This window comes from Dipodomys ordii, unplaced genomic scaffold, assembly GCF_000151885.1.
Source record: "Dipodomys ordii isolate 6190 unplaced genomic scaffold, Dord_2.0 Scaffold3, whole genome shotgun sequence".
NCBI classification, from domain to species: Eukaryota; Metazoa; Chordata; class Mammalia; order Rodentia; family Heteromyidae; genus Dipodomys; species Dipodomys ordii.
Genome location: NW_012267219.1, coordinates 34,977,182 through 34,997,814, shown reverse-complemented (window position 1 = coordinate 34,997,814; position 20,633 = coordinate 34,977,182). Strand labels below are relative to the sequence as shown.

At 42.4% G+C, this 20,633-nt stretch overlaps 1 protein-coding gene across 1 annotated transcript in view; it reads right to left on the bottom strand.

Annotated features, from left to right (window-relative positions):
* Stab2 (stabilin 2) overlaps positions 1–20,633 on the bottom strand; it is a 143,538-nt gene that overhangs the window by 88,459 nt on the left and 34,446 nt on the right. The window contains exons 7-17 of the mRNA XM_013019092.1: positions 19,581–19,714; positions 16,731–16,864; positions 15,067–15,149; positions 14,045–14,194; positions 11,974–12,117; positions 10,896–10,952; positions 5,889–6,005; positions 5,137–5,190; positions 4,773–4,853; positions 3,499–3,651; positions 501–563 (exon numbers count right to left, since the gene is read on the bottom strand). Coding sequence (XP_012874546.1) covers positions 501–563; positions 3,499–3,651; positions 4,773–4,853; positions 5,137–5,190; positions 5,889–6,005; positions 10,896–10,952; positions 11,974–12,117; positions 14,045–14,194; positions 15,067–15,149; positions 16,731–16,864; positions 19,581–19,714 — 1,170 coding nt within the window. The remainder of the gene's footprint in view (positions 1–500; positions 564–3,498; positions 3,652–4,772; positions 4,854–5,136; positions 5,191–5,888; positions 6,006–10,895; positions 10,953–11,973; positions 12,118–14,044; positions 14,195–15,066; positions 15,150–16,730; positions 16,865–19,580; positions 19,715–20,633) is intronic.

Here is a 20,633-nt window from a genome sequence, read left to right as displayed (position 1 = left end):
TCAAGGACTTTCCTGTCTGGGCTGGCTTTGAACCACAATTCTCAGATCTCAGCCTCCTGAGTAGTTAGGATTACAGGTGTGATCCACTAGCACCTGGCTGTTGTTATTCTTTAAAGGTGAGGAGAATTAGGGTAGAAAGCTTAAACAACTTACCAAGGGCTAATGAGCTAGAATTCAAATATGGATCCCTGATTTCTCTTTCCAACTATCCTCCTTTATAGTTCTATATTACACCAGGTACATTTACATCATTTTTTTTTGGTAGATTATGGGGCCTGAACACTGTCCCTCAGCTCTTCAGCTCAAGGCTGGCACTCTACCACTTGAACCATAGCACCACTTCTGGCTTTTTCTGCTTATGTGGTGCTGAGGAATCGAACCCAGGACCTCATGCATGCAAGGCAAACACTCTACCACTGAGTCACCTTCCCAGCCCCACATTTACAGCATTTAAAGGAACCACACCAAGGAGTTGCTTGGGAGTTGTCTTATGCACTCACTGAGATCTGGGAGTCAGCCGGACATTTGCTCCGATGTATCAGGTAACAGTTCACACAGGTGCCCTAGAGGGAAAGACAGACAGCAAAGTCAGTACAGCACCTGCTCAGAACAAGCCCTTCGGTTCCTTCTTTTTGAACAAAGCGAACCTAGTCAAGGGCTCAGCCTTCGAATCTCTGGCTACAGGGAGGCACCTGCCCCAGGGAGGGCCCTGCAATGGTCTACCAGTTCTAGGACCTCCTAGTTGCTTGGCACTAATAAGGTTGAACATTGAACTTCTGCCTTCCAGTCTACTGACATCTCCTTTATTAGTCCTGAAACCAGGAAAAAAAACAAACCTCTCCAGATCTACTGTGACTTTTTCCATCTTGCTCTGGGCCTCAGCAAGTAGGCCATGAGGAGCAGTTCCTTGGGCTGCTTTGCCAGCTTCCAGCTGGCTTTGGCTAGAGTGAAGGCCAGCAGGAGACTGGCAGGAGAGGAGAGTGGGGTCAAGGACATCCTCCCTGCTCCCTTTCTTCTTTGACATCACCCCTAGCTTCTGATGGGTCTACTTCTTCCATTCTTCCCTTGGTCACTGGGTTCAGGTAACTCAGACTCTGCTCTTGATCCTCCAGACTTCCCTATCTCAACTTGAGCAGCAGCTGCTTGGCATGGGGAAGCTCTGGAGGACATGTTAAATTATCAACTCCTTTTTCCTTCCTTCCTTGTTTCTTCAGGGACCAATTTTCCTAATAGTTGCGCCTCTGGGTTGGAAGCAAGACCACTCTCTGGCCTGTTCTGATCTTCACCCTGACCGAAGTCAGGCAAATGCACCTGCCAGTGCTTATTTCTAAAGCATGAAGCCAGCATACATTGTTTCCAAGGTCTGGCTAAGAAGTGACCCTGTTTCCATCTCTTTTGAGAAGGGGGGTCGTCAGAATGGGACAAAAATCACCCAGATGCCATTTAATTGAAACAGGCTTTGCTTGGTAGCTTAAAAAGAACCAAGAAGTCAACCACCATCTTGTGCAAGTGTTAAGGTCGCTATTTCCAGCCCTAATGGAGTTTTACTCATCCATTAGGAAGAATGGTATTATATCACTTTGCGAAGAAATGGATGGATTTAGGAAAATTTATGTTAAGTGAAGGAAATCAGGCCCAGAGAGACCAAGGACACATGTTTTCTCTCATATATGGAAGTATAACTAATATATAAATGTACCAGCAAACACTTATGGACTGTATGCAAGTGCACAAACATAAATGTATTGAACAAAGTAGAGTAGTTTGCAGGGGGAATTCAACTGGTATAGTTCCTTAGAAAAATGAACCCACAAGCCAACAAAAGGAATACAGGGGTAGACAAATGAAGAGAGAAAGCAGGGGGAGTATGCAATCATACCATTCAATGTATATCCTATGACATTAAGCAAATTTAGGGAAGGGTTGGGTTGAGAGAAGCGAATGACAAAGAGTGACATTGCTCAAGATGCGTTGTATTTATAAATTGATCTATTGAATGGTAACACCTTTGTACAACTACTTAAAAGATAATAAAAATATAATTAAAAAAGAGGACAAGATAAAGTAAAGGAGGCCATCCTCCTTATTCTGCGTCCATGTTCCAAAGATATCGTGAGAACAATCATTGATGTATTATTGAAGTGTCCTGATAAGAGTCAGACCTATTATTGCCTCCGTTTTGAGGTTGCAGTTTGCACAGGAAATTAAAAGACTGCATGTCGAGTGATATTGGAATTTGGGGGTGATCTGATTAACACTGGCTGAGCTAAAAGAAGTTGCTATGGAAACAGTAAAGAGCAGCAGCAGGTGGAGAAGCTCACAGAGAAACAAAAAGTGAGGTATTTGGAGAAAGAACAGCAACAGCAACAACAACAACATGACAGGAAGATGGTTGATTCATTAGATTTGAGCATCTGTCTGTAAGGAAATTTTTAGTCCTTCTTGTAGCGAATGGTCCAGGAGCAGAAAGGTTTAGAGACTGCCCAGAGCTAGCGTGTAGTAGGTTGAATAGTAACTCAACAAAATGTATGTCCCTCCTCCCAAAACCCTCAGGATGTGGCCTTCTTAGGAAATGGGATCTTAGGAAATGGATGTGAATTATTAGGCGAAGATAAAGCCACACTGAATTACGGTGGTCTAAGTCCAGTGACCAATATCCTTATACATAAAGGGATAAGTGACACAGAGAAACATAGGGAGGAAGGCTACCTGAAGGTGGAGGTGGAGATGGGAGTAATGCAGCTGTGGACTGATAAATATAAGGGCTGCTGAGACTGATTGAAGTGTGGAAGTTAGCCAGGCTCAGTGACTCATGCCTGTAGTCCCAGCTACTTGAGATCCTGAAGGAGGAGGATCAGAAGGAGTTTGGGACCAGCCTGGGCAACACAGAAATACCGTATCTTCAAACAACCACAACAAAACAAACTCAAAGGAGCCTAGGACCTTGGTGGGGGAGATGGCTTTGCTGACATCTTGGTTTTAGACTCCTGGCTTCCAGACTTTAAGAGAATAAATGACTGTTGTGTTAAAACACCCAGTGTATGGTCATTGGTTATAGCATGAGGAATGCATGAATTTGGCCATGGTCTACCATTGGTTCTATGGGACTTAAGGCCCACAGCCCCTTCATGGTGGCAAATACCAGGGGCTCTCCTTCTCAGCTTTTTCAGAAGTATGTGTGCAGATAAGAAGATAAGAAAATTGTCTGTTGGGAACCTTTTTGGTTTTGGTGCCAGTCTTGGGATTTGAACTCAGGGTCTGTCTGGGTGCTGTCCCTGAGCTTCTTTTGCTCAAGGCTAGTGTTATACCACTCAAGCCATAGCTCCATTTCCAGCTTTTTTGGGGGGGTAATTTATTGGAGATTAACATCTCCTGGACTTTTCTGGTTGGGCCGTCTTTGAACCATTATCCTTAGATCTCAGCCTCCTGAGTTGCTAAGATTATAGGTGTGAGCTACTAGTGCCCAGCTGGGGACTTTTTAAAAACTTCATTTCTTACCAATTTAGTTTCTCTCCTTGTTTCATTGCATAGATGGGGCAGAATTGGAATGATGGAGGGAGGAATGAGAACTCCAGTCAGTGTGTAGATCCGGCCATTTTTGGCAGTGATTTCAGTTTCATCCATTGCCACCTCATTTGCCAGAATCTGTCCCTAGAAAGAAAGAATAGTATCTTTTTTTCTGTGCTGCAGGGTGCCAGGGAGAGCCCCCCCCCCGCAGTATGAATATTAGCACCCTCTACCTCTCTGGGTTTTTCCTTATATGTGGAAGCAAGATTTAGCTTACAAACTCATAAGTAGTAGGTTGGGTGGTATGCAAGTGTAGACAAATGTATGCACTGACATACAGTCAATTCAAGGAAGATCTCAAATGGTGTAGTTCCATAGAAAGGCAAAAATCAAAGTTCAGCAAAATAAAACACCAGGAAGTGGTTACTTGAAAGAGGTGGGTTGAGGTAACGGGGAAAGTCGGGGATGAAAGAAGAGAAGAGGGGGAAATGTGATCAAGAATCCAACAGATCTCCTGCAAAATTAAGAAGAGTGAGGGGAGGGGAGCAATGGGTGAGAATGTTGGAAAAAGTGACATTTGTCAAAATGCATTGTAACTCCTTTGTAAGACCACTTAAAGATAATAATATCTATCTCGATGCAAATATAACGCCCTCAGTCAAAAGCCTTCTTACATCACTTGTTTTCATCAGAAGGAAGGTTGCTATTGGAGGGGTTTGGCCAACAGGAAGTGACTGTATTTGTTGAATGGACTCTTGACACCAAACCAGTATGTCCTTGAATAAAGGCCCCTACACAGCCTGAGTTGGATAGAGGTAGAGCTATTTCACCTCTACAGCTCATGTGCCTTGGGCACATTGTTCTACCTTCCTATGGCCAAGTGAAGATCCATTCATTCACATACAGAGTTTCTTAAGAATGTCATGTTCCCTCTACTTCAGAGCCTTTGTACATGCTTTCCCTTCTTCTCAAAATTCTTTTCTATTCATTCCTGCCAAGTTCATTGCCCTCATCCTTCAGAGCCAGTCTGAGCTGCACCACCTTTGTGAAGCCCTTCTCAGACTCCTGCTGGGTGCTTTCACAGCCTTCTGGGCACTCATTGTCATTTGTCATGAAGCATTTTATTGATTGTTGATTGCCTAATGGATGGATTTAAGGAGATGTTAAGCCTGCAGATTAGTGTAGAGGCAGGGTAACCTGATGGGGGTTGTTGTCAGATTAAAAAGGCAGAAGTCTACAGATCCCAGTTGTGGGCTTCCACTTACGTTGCTGGTTGTGTTAAACTGGATGTTCTGATTGGCCATGCTCCTGATGTGGGGAGTGGACACAACGTTGGCCACTTCCAGCTGCAAAAAAGACAGCAAGGGAGAAATTTGGAGCAATGCACAGAGTCCCGAGGCTAACAGTCTTTACGCTTCAGGGAAGAAATAATGGGAGCTTTGATGTCAGGAGTTCTTTGTGACTTTGAAGATTTTGATAAGAAAGTCATTATTTAATGGCTACTTGCCCAGAGCTGCAGATTTTTTAAAAAGTCACAAGTTTCTCTGACATCAAAATATTGAAATTTAAGACTAGGAACTGATATCTTGAAAGCAAGGAAATAGTAGTATCAGGACGCGTGAGGCCAACCTGGGTAAATGGAATAATGTGGTATCTGACGAGTTCCAGAAGTTTCCGAGAACCCTGCAAAAACACCAAAATACTTCTTTAGTCAATGAAGAAAACACTACACTAGCCTTTTCATGAGAATCCTTTAAATGATTTTGTATATTTAGTTATAAAAATATGACTCAGAAAAAAATATATATTTGTACTGGGGTTTTCTGCTGGCTAAATAGCTGGAAAACCCAGGATGATAAAAATTCCAAATAACATTTACACAGTCTTTACTCTGTGACAGAGTCTGTTCTAAAAAATATAGAGCATGTATATTTAATCCTCCCAGCATCTATGTAAGTAACAATTACTATTGACCCATTCATCAAGAAAAGCTGGAGTATGGTTGAACACTTAGCCTAGGCCTGGATTGCCTAATTTAGGTATATTCTCTAGGTGGTTTTAGAGTTGTAAAGAAGTTAAATTTATGAGTTTACTACTCAGAAACATTAGAAGACATCAAACAAATCAAACCAACCACTTGGGACAGCAGTTGTAAATAGGTGTTATTTCCTACACCAAGTGTAATAGACCAATCATAGCTAGTTGGAACTCTATTGAAGAGTTCGAAGTCACTGTAATTGACTAGTGATGTCTGCCTTGGTTGTGGCTATATAAGTGGTGATACTTGTACTACTTAATACTGTAGTTTAGCAAAAGCTAATATAGGGGTAGATTGAAGCATTGATGCTAACAGAGTCATCAGAGCCAGTAGGACACAATACCTGTGGAGAAAGGAGGTAGTCAAGAGTACCATCCTTCATGCTCTCTAGTGCTTCATTGCTTGGAACAAAAACGGTGTATGGTCCATCCTCATCCAAGGAATGCCCCATATTGGCTTCCTGCATTTAAGAATTAAAGTTCAGATGGCAACAAAGCAATAGGAATCACCCCAGCTCTCTCAAATCAGAGATTTAGGGTTCTGACATGCACTTCATCCCAAGAGACTGACAACAAGAAAAATATAAACAAATATAGAATCACAACAACAAAGAACTTATACCTAACATATACAAGGATGGAAAACTGCAAAGTGTCTTCCCCCTACCCTCCATCCTGGGACCCCAACCAGCGCAGACAGTGACACAGATCAACAGTGAGATCATAGCATCCAGAGCCAGAAAACCTTCACAACGCTGCTGCTCAGCCCAGAACCAATGTCAGGAACTTGGAGTACCCTGCTGGGGACCCCACTCTGCACCAGACACCAGCACTGGCAGTGACCCAGAGTGCTTGGCCTGGGTCCCTCCCTCCTGCCTGAGATGGGACACCATGCTTGAAGAGGACAAAGAAGCCACCCATCTGCTTCCAGAGGAAGAACACCAGACCAATCCTGGGGTACTGGACCCTGTGTCCTCTGCAGCCCTGGCTGCCAGCAGAAAAACCTGATCCATCCATATGTTGCCTCCAAGAGACCCATCTTATGGTCAATGATAAAAACAAATTCTTAGTGACAGGATGGAAAAAGATCTTCCATGAAAATGCATCCTGCAAGAAGACAGGAGTAGTCATATTGACATCTGATAAAATAGATTTTTCATTAAAATGTACAAAGAGACAAGAAATGTCATTACATATAAATAAAGGGAATGATCCATGAAGAAGAAATCCCAGTGGTCACTATGCACCGAACAATGAAGCACCTAAATATGTTAAACAAATACTTGTGGACTTACAGAACATGATAGAACCCAATACCATAATAGTGGGAGATTTTAATACTCCACTCTCATCAAAGGACAAGTCAACCAACAAAAGATAAGCAAAGAAACCTCTGAATTAAACGACAGCATTACCCAAATGGACTTAACAGATATCTACAGGGTATTCCACCCAACAATGACCCAATTCACATTCTTCTCAGCAGCCCATGAAACATTCTCCAAAATAGATTATATCATAGTACACACAAAGAACCTAAGCAAACACAAGAAGATTGACATAACTCCTTGCATTCTGTTTAACTACAGTGGAATCAAAGTAGTTTAACAACAAAACATGTTGTAGAAATCACTCAAACACATGGAGATTGAATAGCACACTACTGAATAACACCTGGGTCACAGAAGAAATTAAGGAAGAAATTAGAAAGGTTTTAAAATTCAATGAAAATGAAAACAAATCACAATGGAACCTCTGGCATACAGCAAAACAAACAAACAAAAAACCAAGAACAAATCAAATCTAAACTACTAGACAGAGAGAACAAAGATTAGGGCAGAAATCAACAAAATAGGAACTAAGAAAAACTATGCATAAAATCAATTAAACAAAAAGCTGGTTCTTTAGACCACTAGCAAGATTGATGAAGAAAAGAAGAGATGAGACTCAAACAAAATCAGAGTTGCCACAGGAGAAATTACAATAAACATTCAGAAATCCAAATGTTTGACAAGAAATGTACTCATTACCTTACTCATGTAACTGTAACCCCTCTGTACAGCATATTTACAATAAAATAAAATTAAAAAAGAAAATCCAAATGATTATAAAGGACTACTTTCAAAATCTACTGCTCCCCCCTAAAGACGGAAAACCTGGCAGAAATGGACAAATTTCTAGAGACATACAAACTGCCTAAGCTGACCCATGAAGATAAAAATCAGTTTAACAAGCCAGTAACATGCAAGGAGATTAAGGAAGAAATCAGAAGTCTTCCAATAATGAAAGGCTCAGGCTTGGATGGATTCACCACTGAATTCTAAGAGACTTTTAAAGATGAACTAACATCACTGAATTCTATAAGACTTTTAAAGATGAATGTACAGCAATATACCTCAAGCTTTTCCATGAAATAGAAACACAGAGAGAAATTCCAAACTTATTCTATGAAGCCAATATCACACTCATCCCCAAACCAGGTAAAGATCCAACAACAACAACAAAAAGAACCACAGACCAATTTTTCTGGTGAAAATAGATGCAAAGCTCTTCAATAAAGTAGAACAGAATCCAGAAAAGATAAAAAAAATCATACATTATAACCATGTAGACTTCATCCCACAGATGCAAAGTTGGTTTAATACATGCAAATCAATAAATATAATTAAACAGGCTAACAGAGCCAAGAACAAGAACCACATGATCAGCTGATAGATGCAGAAAAAGCCTTTGATAAAATACAAAATCCATTCATGTTAAAAGCTTTGGAGGAGCTAGGAGTAGAGGGAACATTCCATAAAATAACAAAGGCTATATATGATAGACTAACAGCCAACATCATACTGAATGTGGAAAAAACTAAAACCATTTCGCCTAAAATCAGGAACAAGGCCACGATGTCCACTATCTCCAATCCTCTTCAGTATAGTTCTGGAATTCCTAGCCAGAGCAATAAGGCAGGAAAAGTACATAATTCACATAGGGAATGAAGAAATCAAACTGTCCCTATTGGCAGATGGCATGATCTTATACCTAAATGACCCACACAAACTCCATCCCCATGCTTCTAGAGCTGATGAGCCACTTTGGCAAAGTAGAAGGATATAAAATTAATCCACAAAAACTAATAGCCTTGCAGTATGCCAACAATGTACAATCAGAAATGGAAATCATGCAAACAACTCCATTTGCAATAGTCTCAAAAAAAGAATATGAAGGAATTAACCTAACGAAAGATGTAAAAGATCTTTATAGCAAAAAACTACAAAAATCCGAAGAAAGAAATCAAAGGACGCCAGGAAATGGAAAGACCATCAATGTTCATATATAGGTAGAATGAATATTATGAAAATGGCCATTTTGCCAAAAATGATATACAAATTCAATGCAATCCCCATAAAAATCCCGATGACATTCTTTACTGAATTAGATAAAACAATCCAAAAATTCATGTGGAACAATAAAAGACCTAAAATAACCAAAGCAATTCTAGGCAAAAAAAAAAGCAATGTGGGTGGTATCACAATATCAGACCTCAAACTCTACTACAGAGCTATAGTAACAAAACCAGCTTAGTATTGGCACAAAATAGACCAGAAGATTAATGGAACAGATTAGAAGACCCAGAAATAAAACCACATACATACAGTCATCTGATATTTGATAAGGGAGCCAAAGACATAGAGTGGGGAAAAAATATCCTCTTTACTAATTGGTGTTGGGACAACTGAGCGTCCATATGCAGAAAACTAAAAGTGAATCCTGTTTGTTACCATGCACTAATATCAATTCAAGGTGAATCAAAGACTTCAACACCAGACCTGAAACCTTGAGACTACTGCAAGAGTGACTAGGAGAAACATTAGAACTTATAGGTAGAAACTTCTTGAATAGAGTCCCAGAGGCACAACAGATAGGAGAGAGACTTGACAAGTGGGACTACATCAACAGGAAAAGTTTCTGCACAGCTATGGATGTAATTACTAAACTAGAAAGCCAGCCAACAAACTGGGAGAAGATCTTTACCATCAATATATCCAGACAAAGGCCTAATACCCAATATATACAAGGAGCTCAAGAAACTAACCTGATAAACCCAAACCTGATAAACCAATCACTGCATGGGCAAGGTAGCTAAGGAGAGACTTCTCAGAAGAAGAGGTAAGAATGGCAAAGAAACATATGAGGAAATGCTCATCATCCCTGGTCATAAAGGAAATGCAAATCAAAACAACTCTGAGATTCCATCTCACCCCAGGTAGCTTGGCCAACATAGTGAATTTGAACAGTAACAAATGTTGGTGGGGATGTGGGGGAAAAGGAACCCTACTGCATGGTTGGTGGGAACGTAAACTAGTATAACCACTCTGGACAGCAGTCTGGAGATTCCTTAAAAAACTAAACATAGACCTACTCTATGACCCAGCCATATCACTCCTTGGCATCATGAGCCAGGAAATGATAAAGACACCTGCACATCCATGTTCATTGTTGCACTATTCACAATAGCCAAGATATGGAAACAGCCCAGATGCCCCACAATAGAGGAGATACAAAAATGTGGAATCTATACCCAAAGGAATTTTACACAGCCATCAGAAAGAATACAATAATGTCATTTGCAGGGAAATGGATGGAGCTAGAACAAATAGATGAGGTTAGACAAGATCAGAAGATGAAAGACATATATTCTCTCTGATATGCGGAAATTAGATCTAACATACACTGAGATATGATAAATTATATAAGATCCTAGATACTCACACACAGTAAAACCAAAAGAGGATACCTTTAGGAGAGAAACACAAAGGTATAATGCCTAAGTGCCTCTTCATATTTATATAAGGAATATACACATTGAAACGAACTCCAAGATATGGAAATAAGAGACCTCTTTTTTTTTTTAGCTTTTGATGATTCTTTCTTCACTCTATGTATGGTGTATTCAAGTGTATATCATTGGAAGAGTTGAGGAGAGGATACAGAACTTGAGGGGAAAAAGAGTGGAAAAGTACATCAGTGGAACTCACACTGATGAAAAAGAACTACACAACTCATGGATGGAGACAGCGGGGAGGGACTAGGAGAGAATAAGGGAACAGAAGTCACTGTATGAAAGGAAATGTGCTCATTACCCAACTCATGTCATTGTAATCCCTCTGTACTTCCTTTGTAATAACAATAAAGTACATTAATAATAATAAAGAAATAAAATTTTATGCCCTGATCAACCTCAAACTTAAAACTTAAGAATTTCTCCAGAAAGTACTTAGACTTTATATAGTCTTGCTAAATTTTATAGAAAACTTAAGAAGCATTTTTTACCCCAGAAATTCAGGAAGGGTACATACCTCCAACAAAGACACGAACTTGCTGTATTTTGGTTGTAACATCATCATGATGGTTTGCTGAAAAAGAGACATTTAGTTTAAAATAAAATGATTTAGGAAAAATGAAAGAAAAAGTCATTGAGGAAAACAGAGGGATTTAGGAAAGAGCTTATGTGTTATATGTGCATATAAAAGAACCTGGTCAATCTGCCACACATTCTAAAAATGTTATTTTATCCATTGATTGTACCAGGGTTTGAACTCAAGACCTTGTGGCTCTGTCTCTTTTACCTGATGTGTGGTATATTCAAGTGTACGTCATTGGCAGGGTTGACAATACTCTACCCCCTGAGCCACATACCCAGTTCTTTCTTATTTCTTGTTCAGGTAATGTCTCAACCTTTTTTTTTCCCAGGATGGGCCTTGGGTTGTGATTCTCCTATTCCATCTTCTATATAATTTTAATTATAGGCATGAACCACCACACCTAGCTTGAATTTTGAGGTAGGGTCTTACTAACTTTTTTTTCCCCCCAGACTAGACTACAACCATGATCCTCTCATCTCTGCTTCCTACATAGCTGGAATTTTATAGGCTTGTACCATAAAAAGAGGTTAAAACTTATCCAGGTTTTTTTCTTTTCTTTTCTTTTTTCTCTTTTTGTCGGTCATGGGACTTGAACTCTCGTCTGGGGCACTGTCCTTCAGCTCTTTAGCTTAAGGCTATCACTCTACCAGTTGAGCCACAGCACCACTTCCAGTTTTCTGAGTGGTTTATTGGAGATAAGAGTCTCACAGACTTTTGTGCCCAGGCTGGCTTTGAACTGCGATCCTCAGATCTCAGCCTCCTGAGTAGCTAGGATTACAGGCCTGAGCCACTGGCGCCTGGCCTATCCAGGCTTTTTCTACTTACTGAGTGTGCCTTCATTGCCCTTTGCATAAAGACTCAGAACTTTATTTGAAAAATAGCAATTCTATCTCTTAGCTTGAGATCTTCCTGGCCGAAGGAAGGGCAAGCACATATGAGAAGCACTTCCTTCCAGAATGCAGCCAAGGCAGGCAGATTCGGGTGGGCATCACTTTTCCCTGAAGTGTCTCACCTTGGTGTTGCTCACAAACGTGGGCTGTATGCTGTCCATGGCTTGGTCAAGGATGTGTATGAGCCCGTTGGCAGCAACGATGTTCCCCTGTACAATTTGTACCTTCTTTTTGCCCCCATAGAGCTTAAGCCTAAGTTGGCCATCCTAAAATATCAAAGAAAGATAAAGTATTTATAGTATAGTGTTCTGAAAGGAGCAAGCATTGATGGACAAAAAGCCAGAAGTCCAGAGTCCTTGGTGCTGCCCTCTTCATGGCTTGTGAGATTCTGAGCAAGTCACATGACCCAACCAACATGAAGATGTCTTCTTGGTTCTCTTCATATAGTTTCTGTTAAGGTCAGTGAGATAAAGCTATGTGACTATCAGATATATAACACCGATAAGGTTTTAAAGTGCTCTCCTCCAATGAACTGCAAGCTCCAGCTGGGTAGAGCTGTTCCTTTTGCCCTAATGCTTCGCTTGCTTTAGTATACTACACAGAAAAGACACTTGGTACAGTATTTACTAAAGGAAAAACTAATTCCTTTTCCTTTTCATGAAACCCTTCCAAGTAGAGACTTAGTAAATATTTGTTCAATGAATAAATGAGCTAAAAGAACCATGTCCTGGGTGTAGGAAGAAATCTCACTCTTATCTATCTATCTATCTTTCTTTCTATCTATCTATCTATCTATCTATCTATCTATCTATCTATCTATCTATCTATCTATCTATCTATCTATCTATCTATCTATCTATTTATCTGTCTGTCTGTCTGTCTGTCTGCCTGCCTGCCTATCTCTCTCTCTCTACAATTTATATATCATCGATTATATTATTTAACTTTTTAACTATATCAATCAATCATCTATCATCTATCTACCACTTATTTACTTATCACCTGTCTATCTTCTGCCTATCTGTCTAACATCTACCTGTCTAACTGTCCATTGTGAGATACTCAATATAGCAGACTGTTAAGGTTAAGGTGGTGGGTTTTGGAGTCAGACAGACTCACATTGGACTCTAGGCTCTGGCACTTACCGTGTCCAACAGGAAAAATGGAGATTCTTGGTGGAACCTTTCTTACAGGCTCTTCTGAGTCTTACATGGGCAAAAATAAATTACTTGTCCTGGTGGTTAGCATCGACAGGACTCTTGGTGATATAGCAAACTCAGCTATTAGGCACTATAAAGTAGTGCAGGCCAAAGACACACAACATTTTGTTGATGAGTCCCTTGAACTTCCAGTCATGCAAAGGGGAAGGGCAAGATTTTTTTTAAAAAAAGAAAACAGCACTAAAGCATTGGCTAGATCAGCTCCAGTAACCAAAATAAACATGATCCAAATCAAACACCGGGAACCCCATTTTTGCACCAGCATACCCCTCCCCATGGCATTGGTATTGCTCTCTGCTACTTGTCTGACCAACAGGGAGTAACAAAAGATCACCAACTCCACACATGAATGTCAAGGAGGCTTTGGGCACTGGCTTGACAGACGGCTTAGTCCTGGGAGGGTACCGTGCATCTAGAGACTGGTCTGGCTGGAAAAAAGTTCTCTACTTGGGTCTGCAAGGGAAAGCAGGAGCAAAGCTTGATATCCCTCTTTTAATTTTATCTCAGTCTGCTGTGAGTAGCCAGCTTGCAGCCACCTGGGATGCCAAGAAAGATGATAACACCCCGTGACAACAATTGAAGTTACAGTATTACCCAGGCAACCATGACTTTCTTGGTAAAATCATGACCAGGCCCTAGTGAGAGATGATGATCAACCAAACCAAGCCTCTGAGCACCTCTGACCACCACACCATCCATCCCTCTGGCAGGACTGGTCAGTAACCCTGCATACTGTTAACCCCTGCCCCAATTCTTTCTCTATTGAAACCTACAGCCCCTCTGTGGACACTGAAGATAGCTCTGCCTCTCCTTGTGGTTTGCTGGTGCAGTATAGGAATGTTTTTCTCTGTCTTCATCCTTCTTGTATCTTAATTTGGCATACTGGGGTGAGGGGTGGAATCTGACACATGGAAGCCTGAGCTGGGTCCTTTTGGCCTAGAACTCCAGGAGTACAATTCTGAGAAATGCTTACCCTGTCTGCACTGAAGATCTCCCCAGACTTCCCAGTTAAGGTGTAGAAGGTGTCTGTGCGGTTCATCTGCTCTGTGCTCATCTGCCCAGCAATGATGTGGAGTTTCACGAAGTACTTAGCAGCCTCTTTATCCATCAAGAGTGCTCTTACCTAAGAAAAGAGGGACAGAGGGCTGGGGTTTGAAAATGTGTTTTATAATGCATCAAAGCCAGGGTACTCTAGGGCCTATCTTTGACCTCTTTCTGATACAGATGGTATTTCCTGAGTATAATCAGGGGTGGAGTGGGCCTCAAAGATGGTGGCATTGTGAGGGCTGGAGGCCCTGCCTGGTGCCCTATCATGGGAGCCGCCGCCCTAGACTAAACCCTGACACTTGAATAGAGGAAGAGTGTTAGACTGAAATAGTTGGAAATTTCATGAAAAGAACAAATAAAGTGGATTGATGGACCAAATCTATACTTTTTTTTGGGGGGGGCAGTGTTGAGGTTGGAACCTAGGGTCTGGTATTTTCCAGACAAATGTTCTGCCACTGAAGCCACAGCTCTACTTTTGGCTCTTTGGTGGTTAACTAGAGGTAAGACTCTTGCAACTCTCCTGCTAAGGCTTGGCTTTGAACATTGATCCTCAGATCTCAGCCACCCAAGTAGCTAGGATTACAAGTAAGAACCAACGTTAAATAGAAGAGGAGAGAAATTGCTTAAATAGGGATACAGGTGGACCCATTGCAACAATGAGATCTACAAGTTGTTATGTTGAAAACGAACTTTACAACTTTGGTATGTGTGTGGTGGGCGGGGAGGATTGGGTGGGGGGGCAGGGGAGGATGGGAAGGGATAGGAAGGGGAAACAAAGGAGGAGGCAATAATGCTTGATAAGAAATGTACTCATTACCTTGCCTGTGTAATTGTAACCCCTCTGTACGGTATTTTTACAATTAAAAAAAAAAGAAAAAAAAGAAGAGGATTCAGCCTGTTCAGGCTCTCTGCATTTGCACACGCATGTAGGTGATTTTACATACTCACATCAGATGCTTTGAAGGCGCTGTCTGATGGTAGCAGCACTGTGAATGGTCCCAGGCTACTTAGAGGCCAGGCATACACTTCATCTTCGGCACAGAAACACACATAGGAAGGAAACACCGATGGTCAGCAACACATGGAGTAAATCAAGGCAGTACTAGCACTGTGACTGTTTCCTTACTCGTTTTAATTGCTTTGCACAGCCCTGAGATTCAGTACCATGAGGCCTTGGTCCTGACAAGTTCCATATGAGGCACTAAGAGTTTTTCTGCAGCTACAGCCTTGGCTTCCAGGACATTCTAGAATGAGCTAGTTAGCCATGGCAAGTTCCTCTGACAGCCCCAGAATCCCTGACCTGTGCCTGGCTTTTGGAGATGTCATCCTTTCAGTGAGCAACAACTCTGGGTTCTATCTAAGACCAGCTCAGAAGAGCTCCACACCTAGGCTTGATGCTCGCCTCTTGCCATATTGGAATGTTTATTACTTGAATGAAGGACTTTACATTTTTCATTTTACACTGGTCTTGCAAATGATGAAACTAGTCTAGTTCATCACTCCAGGGAAGCTGGGCCATCAGGGTGCGAGGAGATGACAGATCATGGCCCGGGCCCACGGTGTGCCAGTAACACTGGGTTCCTTGTAGAACAAGATATGTATGCAAATACAGATTAATATTATGCCAAGAATGTATGGCATAGGCTTGCAGATCCTCCTCCATCTGCACCTCCTCCTCCTCTTCCTCTTCTTCCTCCTGCTCTTCTTTGGTAAACCCAAGTCCTCCTGTATGTGCTCTACAGCTTGGGCCAGTTCCAGGGCCCCTTTTATGTTTTGTTGAAATAAAGTCTTGTTAACATTGGCCAGGCTGGCTTGGAACTTGTCATCCGCCTGTCTCTACCTCTCAAGTAATTGGGATTATAGGTATGCACCATTATGCCTGTGTGTGTGTTTTCTGAGAAGTCATCTTTGGTGACTGGTAAATACCAACATAAATCCTGATGATGTAGGGCTTCTGTTAATTGGTCATCTGTGGGGTGTTTTTTGTGTGTTTTGTTTTATTTTGTTAATTGGGCATATTCATGTTTGATGGATGTCTTGCCTAATTCTATGATTGGTTTTAAATATTCATTCTCAAGGATTTGCAAGCAAATGCATGAGGGCATTTTAAACTCTCACCCTGCCCCAGGGAGCCTGGGATATGACCTAGATAATTTGTGGCATCAGGACAATAGTTTGCACAACCAAAACCATTCCAAAATTCAAACGATGCCTCCATAGAGCAGGGCCCTAGTCATTCCAACCTCAGTGCTATCTGCCAATCTTTGCTCACCCTCGAAGAACTGACCCATAATGTCAAGGGAAAGGTGAAGGGTCTAGTACGTAAGTAGCTCTTATTGTTGTTGCTGGTCTGTCGATCTTTGGGAGGCGTAGGACCCTAGTCTCAGCTTTCTGCCTACAAATTCTCACCCTGGTAGACTTCTCAGAAAATAGCTGTCTCGTTGGGAGCAGCTGTCTGCTCTTCCCTCCCACCTGCATGGCATCTCCCTAAAAAAACGCCAGCTCCAAGGTATTGGCCTGGCCCATCCCCTTCTGCATCCTGGGTCTCACTGATGCTTTGGCCCCAAAGATGGATGCCCCTGGGGAGGAAGTCTGTATCCATTGCTTCATACCGAGGAGAGAGATGACAGAGGTCAGACGTCCTTGGCATTTTCCTCTGGGCTCAGTGTTTAATTCTCTGAGCCGTTCCATGATATTTCCGTAACACAACAAGCCGTCACCCACATAACCTTCCCGGCAAGTGCATCTGCGGAGAAGACGAAAACCACATTCTCAGAGTCTTCGAGCCATGACTACCGAGATTACATAGCCCCAGGCCTCCTTTCACAGCTGGGGAAACAAAGTCCAGATGTAGAGAAGACAAGGCCAAGAGAGGGGTAGACAGTGAGGAGTTAAGAGCTTAACAGAAACGGGGCCTTCCAGAACAGGATGCCTAATAAATCAGGCACATTTATAAACACTAGGTATTTTTGGGAGCTCTCTGCTTGAGTATATTTAAAAGCTCCACAGACCATGTAGCCGGGTGTCCGTGTCTCAAGTCTGTAATCCCAGATACTCAGGAGGCTGACATCTGAGGAATGCAATTCCAAGCTAGCCTGGGAAGAAAGTTTAATAGACTTTCATCTCCAGTTAACCAACAAAAAGCCTTGAGCAAAAAAGCCCAATGAGAGCATCGGGCTGTGAGTTCAAGAAGAGAGTAAGGGAGAGGAAAAGAGAAGAGTGGAAGAGAAGGGACACACACACACACACACACACACCGATACCATACAAATCAGAATCACTTGGAGCATTTATTATAACTATAGATTTTAGGGGCCCACTGCAGAATTTCAACTGAAACCAGCCTATAGGACAGCAAATTCTCAGAGCTGATCAGCTCAGGACATGCTTCCCCACCGGCTCCCTTCTAGCTGAGGCCTCTCTGATGCCTCCGCTCACTGAGGAAGTGATCCCTGATCCATACCTTCATGAAGCCCTTCGGGGCAGCAGAAGTTACAGCTGTGATTTTATCCTGATCTGTGTGGTGATGTGACGAACGTTTGCCTCCCCATGCAGCCAGAGCGAAGATTTCTCATGGCTTTGTTTGTGCTACAATGTGGGCCATAGTTGGTAATGAACACTTGTAGAGTAGGGATTGAACTAAATAGACAGCATAGCCAACAGAAATGAGTGCATAACTACTAAAGTCATCGACATTTTTAGATGATGGTTTCACTGCCTAAGAAAGAGTTAAAAGATGTGCCAAGCAGTGTTGTGTTGGCAAATGTGGAACTTCTAGCTCTGGGGGTGGGGATGGGGGCCCTAAGTTATAGCACTTTCCAGTTTCCACAGTTTGCCCTCCCAGCTGGGCCAATTTCAGCCCATCAACATGGTAACAGAAAGCTTGTGTGACACCTGGCGGTTTCGTGCTCAGCTGGCCGTGAATAGGGTTGGCTATTGCCAGGAGTAGGAGTTGACAGCTGGCAGAGGTTGACAAGGTGCATGGGATGGTGACATTAGCCAGGATACTGGAGATGTGGCTGGGGGCTCAGGGTGGTGGTGAGGGATGAGGGGAGAGCCAACACGAGGTAGGAGAATGTTCCAGAAAGGATTGATAGAGGGAGACGGCTGTGACAGGGTTGTTGTGGTCATTCCATACCACAGATGTGACTCATGGGGAGCTGTGGAATTTAAACAGCTCCATCCTGCCCCCTCCCCGCTTCCCCCCTCATGAATCCAGTTGAGCGTCTAAATATGGTCCCACACATCTCTTGTCAATCAGTTTGTGGATCAAACTGCTCAGAGGGTGTCTCCTTTTGCCTAGAGAGCTGTGGGGGCCTCCTAACTTGTCCTTTGGCCCTTCACATGACCTCTTAGCCCTGGTGGGAACTGCTCTTCTCCCCCTTTTTAGTTGAACTATCAGGATGATTAGTTGTGAGCGGGCAGGTGGCAGAGCCGGGATACAAAGATGGGTGTTTTGATATCAAAGTTCTTTCTACTCCATGCCTAGTGAGTGCACTGACCAGACAGAACACAGTGCTAACAAGATCTGTCTGGGCAAATCTCCGCACCGATGACCCCTCCATCACGGAAGATAGACAAGGCCTTGGAAAGTGCAGCGGTGCCGTTGGGTTGCACCATTCAGTGTTACCCTGGTTTGGAGCTCACAAGGGGAGCAAGCATGAATCCTCTTTGCAGAGGCTGAGTACCATGAGGGCCAAGTGACACAGAGACAGTCTGGGAAGGTCAAAGGACGTGGGTTCTAGCTTCTGTCCAATCTCTCATTCAAACACAGCTCCCCAGCTTAATAGTTCTTGCCATGTTCTTATGTGGTTCTTGGGTTCCATTTGCTCATGAAATTGTCACTCCCCCTCCCATTTTGGAGTAGGTATTCTTATGTTCACTTGTATAGAGAGAAACTGAGGCCAGAGAGGAGGTGTCACCTGCCTAAGGTCATGCTTCTGGTAGGTACCACAGCCAAGCCCAGATCCTTAAACTCCAGATAGTCTTCTCTTTCGACCACATGAGTTGCTTCTGCCTAGGATTTTACATATAAATCTTTTCCTGTTCTGAAACCCGAGTCCAGGAAATACCTTGTGTGCAAAAGAACTTTCTCAGTCTTGTTCACAACACTCACAAGCAACACTTCCTGGACAATAGCAATTGAGCTCCTGCAATAACCATACCAGTTGCTTTCCCATGTGATTTCTCGTGTGATTTCTGTTTCCTCCAGCCGACCACGTCAGGCTGGGTCAACATTCTGGAGAGCTCTCATTCTAAAAGAAATAACTGCCGAGCACCTCACTGATTAAACATAGACTTATGAGTATCTACTATGCTCCTTGTACTTATCTACTATGTAAAGTAGGAGCAGAGAGATGGCTGCATAAAACACACTTCTACCCCTTGAAGGAAGGGTATCACATTGACTGGCCATCACATCATCCATTTGGAAAAGATATCGGTGGGAGACTGAAACTTACTTTGTTTGGCCTGGTATGATGGTGGTACAATTTGCATTCCTGTGACATGGGTTTTTTGATTCACAGATGTTGATCATACTGCACCCCACTCCAGGTACAAAATTGTGGTAATGTTCCTTACACTCACAGTGAGACTTCCGGAGACAAGGAAAGAAAAAACAAGTTGTTAGTCTCAGCTGCCATTCTTCTTCAATCCATATTTATGTTTATTCTGACATAAAAGGCAACTCGAAGGACTAATATAGTAACTCACACCTGTAATCCTGGTTACCTGGGAGGTGGAGATCAGGAGGCTTGTGGTTTAACACCAGCCCAGGCAAACAAGCTAGGGGATGGTGAATTCCATTTGTAATCCTAGCTATGTAGGGAATGTAGGTAGAGGATTATGAGCCAAAGCCAGTCCCAGGCAAAAAACACAAGAACCTATTTGAGAAAATAACTACAGCAAAAGTGGGTTGGGTGTGTGGTTCAAATGGGAGAGCAAGTATGAGGCCTTGGGTTCAAATCCCACTACTGAAAAAAAAAAAGCTAAATCCAACTAAGTCTGAAGTGTGGGCTTAAGGTAAACATTTGCTGAAGTTTCCAGAAATGGAAATAGTGTTTATATATCTTACCTGTTGGGAAGATCATGCCTCTTGTTTATGAAGTTTGACCTTTCAGTTTTTCACCTAACCCTTGACCTCATTAGCTACATAATTCCTGGAGGTCTTTGTTTTATTTCTTTGTTCATTTCTGTTTTTTTAAATATTTTTTGGTCCGGTCGTGGGGCCTGAACTCTGGGCCTGGGCGCTGTCCCACAGCTCTTCAGCTCAAGGCTAGCACTCTACCACTTGAGCCACAGCGCCACTTCCGGCTTTTTTTTTCTTTTTGCTAATGTGGTGCTAAGGAATCGAACTGAGGGCCTCAGGCATGCAAGGCAAGCGCTCTACCACCGAGCCACCTTCCCAGCCCTCACTAATTTTTTTTAAATTAAGTTTTTTATTGTGAAAATACTGTATGTACAAAGGGGTTACAGTTACATGAGCAAGGTAATGAGTACATGTTTTTTTTTTT